Raw genomic sequence first — 6,842 nt, 5'->3', positions numbered from 1 at the left:
TAGAACTTGCAAATTGAAGTTCTTACCATTTTCAAAGCTCTTAAGAAGAAATAATTAGTGTTTACATTAGCCTTCAAACACTTATTCAAGTATTAAGAAGGGCTTTGGCGGCCTCTAGGTCCAATTCTCATATTGTTTTGATGTAAATATCCTATCAATGTATATATTACCGATTATGCGTTTTAACTCTCTACTTGATAATGCAAAAAAGGAGAGGAAATGGACACTGAATGAGTTGTTTAGATCTATGAGGTGTGATTGCTTAGCTACATTTAGTGTATTAAGAAAGAGGTATTGGTTTTGCAAGGTAGCTTTTAAGCTACTTGGGAAGGCTTGAAAGTTTAACTCTCTACTTCAAATCAAAGTATTTGTATGGAAGAATTCGCAAATCTAACACCACCTGGGTTTTCATGAGAGCCTAACAACACAGATATGCGGCGAAGTGCGAGGTGGCCTGGGTGTCCGAGGCAGGTCCCCGCCATAGCCGGGGTCGCCGTAGCGGCGGCAGCTCCCCGGCTTTCTTTTTCTTCGCAGTGTTGGTTTTCCTCTCGTCAGAGCTCCAACAGTTTGGAGGATCCCTCGGCGTATGGCTTCGATCCCCCGGGCACGATCTCCTGGGACGGGAAGACGACCTGCGACCTGGTGAGCTTCGTAGGCCGCGTGACCCGCGATGTCCAGATCCTCCAGCTTGGGTCCAGATTGCTTGCTAACGCCTTCCTCGATATCCGCGAAAGCTGCCCTAATCGTGATGGTGATGGTAGCCCTGATCACCATGATGTTGGGCCTTATCATGATGATGCTCATGGCGGTGGTCATTACAGTGCTCATGATGGTAGCCGCAGTGGCACCACCCACCACATCTGCGTCGAGTTCTCGAAGGACCTCGCACGCTCCGCTGTGGCTTTCCTACGGATCCGCGACCTCATCCATGTCAACGGCACCCTCAGCCTCTCCACTTCGAACATCCCGGGCTCCTGTTTCGACTCCAAGATCAGGGCACATGACTTCCACTTTGTGCGTCTCCCCACCGAGACAGAACACGATGATGACTGCTTTGCCCGCCGGGAGGCTCGGCCCATAATACCTTGCCTGCAGACGAGCAGATACGAGCGATGGGAGCAGTATTTCAAAGACCCTTCACAGTGGCTGGACTTGCGGCACCGCAAATGGTGCTCCAGGTCACCTGATTTCAAGCATAAGACAGAGGGCTATGGGCTGTGGCTGAGTCCAAGGATGTACCCAGAGTGGGTAACAAAGCGGCTCGAGGAAGTGGATGCAAGGAAGGCAGCCTCCATATCTGGTGATACCGATACAAGAAGGGCCATACCTTCATCTGTAACACATGGAAACCATAACCATCATCACCATGATTATGATAGCCATTGTGAGTACGAGTGTGATCATCATAGGAGGCACCATAAGGCCAACTACGGTTGTTTTAATCATGAGCGGAAGGAGCATATTGCAGCATTGTGGCATTCGGTTTTCACAGCTCCATGGGAGTGGTGGGATCACACACACAGCAAGAGACATCGCAACTATCCAGATTACAAGCACAAGATAACTGGAGAAGGTCTTTGGATTAATTCTTTCTTGAACCCACCATGGGTAGGAGGTCAGCTTGCAAACATGAGGGTCAAGCCTACACAAGCTGGGAAGTCTTTGAATAAAGGTACTTATTTGAACTCATCAATGACAGACGAGGAGCTTGGTTTAACTAGATTTGAGGACAAAGACTTGGAGCCTCCTTAACTGAGGATGTATGTTTAGCCTGTTGGTGGTTCTTGTCCTTGTACACTTGGTGGGCCTTCACTCTCAGAAACCTGAAGTCCTTTGTACTTGAACTTACGGTAATGCAATTTGTCATCTTGATTCTTATAGAAGCCTAAAAAATTGTATGGACTCTTTAGCGATCTTTGGGTTTTGCTCTCTTGACATGAGTGTTGGCGAATTGCAGACATTTGTATAGAATCAACTTGACGGCCTTGGCATAGGACGGATTAGGGCTAGCTGTTTATCTACTGATTTCTTTGTCAATGCCTTGCATTCAGTTGTATTGGTATTGCCAACTTGCAGTTGTTTTCACCATCTTGTATGATGTGCTTGGAGGATTGCAGCTTGTGGCACCTCTACAGGAGGAAGACCCCAAAGAGAGCCAAATGGATCCGCATGAAGCTGTGAGAGTGATCACCTCAACCAGCCTTTTGATTAGCTGGATATGTATATGGCCGGCTTGCCTTCAGGGAGGTGCCTGAACAAAAAGATTACAGCTCCATTGTTTCCCTGGCAGCTTGGTATCTTGGGGAGCATCTTGGAGTTCCTGTCTGTAAATGGATTTCTTTAGCTGCTTTTTAGCCTTCGTGAAACAATGCATGATTCAGCCGGGTGGCGGTTTCTAGTTATTTATTCTCATGAGACTTTGTTTGAATTAGCGCTCTTATGATCTCTAGGTTTTAGGATCTCTCTCGTTGTCCAGGACAGAAGCTGAGCTTAGGAACAGTCTTCTTAAAGCCTCCGAAGCAACACTTACACCAGTAAATGCAAAGGACAAAAACATCTAAATGAGCTTGAGTTATTGATCTTTGTACCCTGGTTTGAAAACACTCACAAGGTTTTGATTACTCATGCATGTGATAATACATGGCTTTGTGGCTTTGGAAATGCTAGTACCTGCAAGGTTTGCCTTGCAGTTTTGCTTGTGTAGCAACGTCTCTCAATAACTAATGATTGGTTTGGGATATTTTATGATGTATGTTTTTTTTTGGGAAGGAAGCTTGAAATGTATTAAAAGAGGAAAAAGGTTAATATACAGCTGTCATAGTGATTTGTCTTTGCTTCAGTATAGGGAAGCATCCCGATTAATTGTGAGCATTTACAACAGCATCTACTAAAAAAGATGTTTCTTTTTCTCCTAGTTTTCTCCTAGTTGAGCTTGTTCTTCATTTCCATTAGTATATTTGCAACCTCTTCAACTTTCGAACGCAGTTGAAATTCTTAATAGACCTTTTGCACCTTGTCCATATCCATCTCAACTTGCAACAAAAAATCATATTTAAAGCCATAGAAAAGTTTCAAAGTTATATTTTCAAAAGTCTTTTTATTTTTGCTAGTCCAAATATTCCAAAGATAAAAACCCCTCAACCAATTCCATATCAGGGAAGGCCATAAATTTTCCCCAAAATAATTTCCTTCCATGATATCTTAGGTGGATGATATGGCATGATCAAGACCTATAAGAAGCAAAAAAAAATTAGTATTATAGGGATAACCATAGAAAATATGGGGAATAGATTCTACTTGATGGTTGCATTTGGGGGGTAGTCTTACTTATTCCTACTTTACGAGCCCTCTCATTAGTCCATAGAGCTTTAAGGGTTATTAGCCACATTAAATATGAGATTTTGGGTTGCATCACAGGTAGCCAAAGATTAGCAAATCTGTATATCCATAGTTGAGGGCTCCACTAGTTGATGTGCCATCTATCATTTAACTTATAGTATGATACATTTAAGTCTTTTTGCGAGTTAGGGAGCGGGAGGAGAGATTTATCACCCACTAAGCACACTCCTCTTAGCATTGAAAGGGAGGTTGATGGTGATAACAACTGAAAGGTGGGGGGCCCATAAGTTGGTCTTGCTTTTGATTAGGATCACCTTAGCTTGCTTTAAGTGAAACTTACTCTTAAGTTGCTTTGTCGCAAGCCATGCCTTAGATTTGGTATTCCAAAGATTCTGCCATACTTGGATATCTTTCATGTATAGCTTGTAGGCTTGATTTAGAACTTCCCCTAAGGTAGAGTTCTGGAAGGAGTTGAACTAGACATCATCAGCTGAGGCCCAAGGTAAGGTAAGATTAGGGCGCAGCAAGAGTAAGAAGCTTCTTATACTTAAACCATGTCTCTCAAATGCCTTTTGTTAATTTAGAGGAGTGCTTGATTTTAATTTCCACTTGATTGAGAATAACTATGAGAGGGGTTAAGTTTTTCCATTTGGGGCATCTTACTATGTGGAAATTTTTGCACAAAGCATGTAAGAGAGTTATCCTACCTTTCTCTTTCCTATTCAAGCTATGGCAAACCATCGGACAACTAGTTTAGTTGCCAACGCTTATAGGTTTGGTATTCCTAAACCTCCTAGCTTTTTTGGTGTGGTGCATATAGCCCAATAAACTTTTGGTATCTTGAACTTATCCCACTTTTCACTCCATAAGAAATTCCTTTCCAATTGCTCTAGTTGTTTCATGCCTGACTTAGATTAGATGGTTGCCAACAAGTCAAAAATTAGATTATAGTAGGAATGAGGATGTTGAAAGGTGAGTAGGATCGAAGCTTGCTTGGAAGTGAGCTATGGCGGAGAGCAAGAGCAAGAAGAGAGAGAGACACAAATGGGAACTCCAACAATCACAATGTGTGAACGGGCCTTTCTTTATTCAAACTGTCACTTAAAAAATAAAGAATAAAGTGACGGTGATGGATGCTCGTCACTTGCAGTGTGCAGTGGCGGGTATTGTCAGTGTAGTAATACCCGGGCGTCTAGGCAGAGGCGCCTTTACCTCCAACAACCTCCCACTTAAAGGCGAATTTGCCTAGTGAGAAGTGAAAGTACAATGCACACATGTACAACAGGACGAGGAAAAATGTCATCTCATTCAACGCCCATCAATCTCTTGAGAAAGGCAAAGCGCTCAGTAGTGAGGCTTTTCGTGAGCAAATTTGCAAGATTTTCATTAGTGGAGATCTTGACAAGGTCAGCAGACTTGTCATCCACGACTCCATGTATGAAGTGATACCTCACTTCAATGTGTTTCGTCTTCGTATGGCAAAACGGATTCTTGGCTAGCTGAATAGTACTCATAGAATCCGAATGCAGTATAGGTATAGAATCAATCGCAAGGTCATGAACCAAACGGCCCAACCATATGGCCTCTTTGCAAGCCTCAGTGGTTGCAATATACTCGGTCTCAGTGGTAGAGAGAGCCGTACACTTCTGAATCTTGGACATCCAAGAAACAGCACCTCCAGTATAGGTGAATACATAGCCGAAAGTGGACTTCCTACTATCTGCATGTCCTGCATAATCAGAGTTTAAAATCCTTCATCTCAAAGCTATTCTTCAGCTGAGATTCAAGAGCTTCCAGCTCATCATGAGCTTTTCTTGCTATCAACATATATCATCCACATAATGTATCAAAATAAGCAATGAGCCATCACGGCGTTCTTCGTGTAAAGACACGGATCAATAGTGCAACCGGTCTGTGACTCACATAAAGCAGTAGTTTCTTCAATTAACACCTGGACTTTACATACACACACATAAACAGAGACCTCTCTCCCTCGCTCAACACCAGATTGGCCCCGAAGACCGGTGCCCCTCTCGGTATTTCTTTATCAATTAAAAGATAAAAAATTACAAAAATGGTAATGTTTCAAAATACACAACCTGTGAATAGTTGGTTTTCATCTCTTCTAAGTAAATCCCAACTACATAGTAATAGTACAGGATGTCCAGATCAACATCCCTTACTGTGTAACATGTGCAAAATTCACTGTTCTTACTGTCCAGCATGTACAAAATTCACCGTTCTTACTGTCCAGCACACTGTTCTTACTGGTCAGCATGTGCAGAGTTTACTGTTCTTATTCAGCATGAGGAGAGTTCACTGTTCTTACGATTCAGCATGTGCAGAGTTCACTGTTCTCATTCAGCATGAACATAGTTCACTGTTCTTATTTAGCATGTGCAGAGTTCACTGTTCTTACGACTCGGCATGTGTAGAGTTCACTGTTCTTATTCAGCATGAGCAGAGCTCACCGTTCTTACGATTCAGCATGTGTAGAGTTCACTGTTCTCATTTAGCATGAACAGAGTTCACTGTTCTTATTCAGCATGTGCAGAGTTCACTGTTTTTATTAAGCATGAACAGAGAAAAACACAGAATTGTACCTTCGATGGAATCAATCCATCATGCAAAGCATTTCTTCTAGAAATAGAGAGAGAGGTGATCAAAGGGAGCAAGCTCTACCTCGTGCTTGAGTCAGAGACGTAGAAGTACTCTCCATGGCTGGTTTTCTTACAGCAATCTGCCCTCAGCTCCTCCAAACTTCATTCTCCCATCTGCCCCTTATGCCTATTACGTTTTTTTTAATGCTCTCTCTCTCTCTCTCTCTCTCTTTTGGGAATTTGTGCCACATGGTATACATGTAACAATTTTCCCGTTTAAACCTTCCGGTCTAAAATTCTCCATGATTGGTGCAAAATTTGACCTCGGTACAACCAGAGAATTAATCCTCGTGTAAAAACGAAGACAATGATGTGAATAGATTTTGGGGTCCAAAAATAGTAACTCCCTAAATTTTAGGGATGGTGACCCCTGCATTCCTCGAGTTGTTCTGTGCAACTTTTATCATTGCGACCGCATCAAAAGTGTAATGTGGCTCAGTTACGGTGACTTTTATTCCATCGGCATTTTCACATGTGCATCTTCTATCTTGGCCAGGATCATTGTTCTGCACCATCTCCAATGGCTAAAAGCACACAGTCCCAAACCACTGGCATTCTATTCTTGAGTGCCCATTTAATATGGAACTGGTCCTAAGGCTCAGACAAACCATTAGTCCAATTTGTCCCAATGGGCTGCCTCTTCTGGCCATGCAAAGATCCTACTTTCAAGAGAACTCTGGGGGTAAAAAAGTAACAGCAACAAAATAAAAGAAAAATAAAATATTTATATAAGTAAATAAAAAAAGCAACTGTAAAAAGTATCACCACCTAGTGACAAATAGCACTCCTGTTGTAGCCTTGTGACTGCATAAAGGCATCAAACTTATGATACCACTCCCTAGG

The 6,842-nt window shown here is 42.5% G+C and overlaps 1 protein-coding gene across 2 annotated transcripts; it reads left to right on the top strand.

The window, feature by feature from the left end:
• The first annotated feature begins 358 nt into the window (after window positions 1–358).
• LOC148040839 (uncharacterized) lies at window positions 359–2,673 on the top strand. 2 transcript variants are annotated; one of them, XR_015689060.1, is made up of 2 exons: window positions 359–1,850; window positions 1,958–2,673. XR_015689060.1 is itself a non-coding variant. In XM_087669200.1 (1 exon), exon 1 carries the CDS (start codon window positions 433–435, stop codon window positions 1,750–1,752), a length of 1,320 nt encoding a protein of 439 aa, XP_087525326.1. In that variant the 5' UTR covers window positions 359–432; the 3' UTR covers window positions 1,753–1,915. The 2 variants fall into 2 exon arrangements, 1 of the variants encoding a protein (XP_087525326.1); XM_087669200.1 differs by lacking the exon at window positions 1,958–2,673 and having other exon boundaries at window positions 359–1,915.
• Window positions 2,674–6,842: the final 4,169 nt, after the last annotated feature.

The sequence above is a fragment of the Lygodium microphyllum genome, chromosome 1 (assembly GCF_053477565.2).
Source record: "Lygodium microphyllum isolate KBCC chromosome 1, Lygodium_microphyllum_v1.1.10, whole genome shotgun sequence".
Taxonomy (NCBI): domain Eukaryota; kingdom Viridiplantae; phylum Streptophyta; class Polypodiopsida; order Schizaeales; family Lygodiaceae; genus Lygodium; species Lygodium microphyllum.
This window is presented reverse-complemented; position numbering and strand designations above follow the sequence as displayed.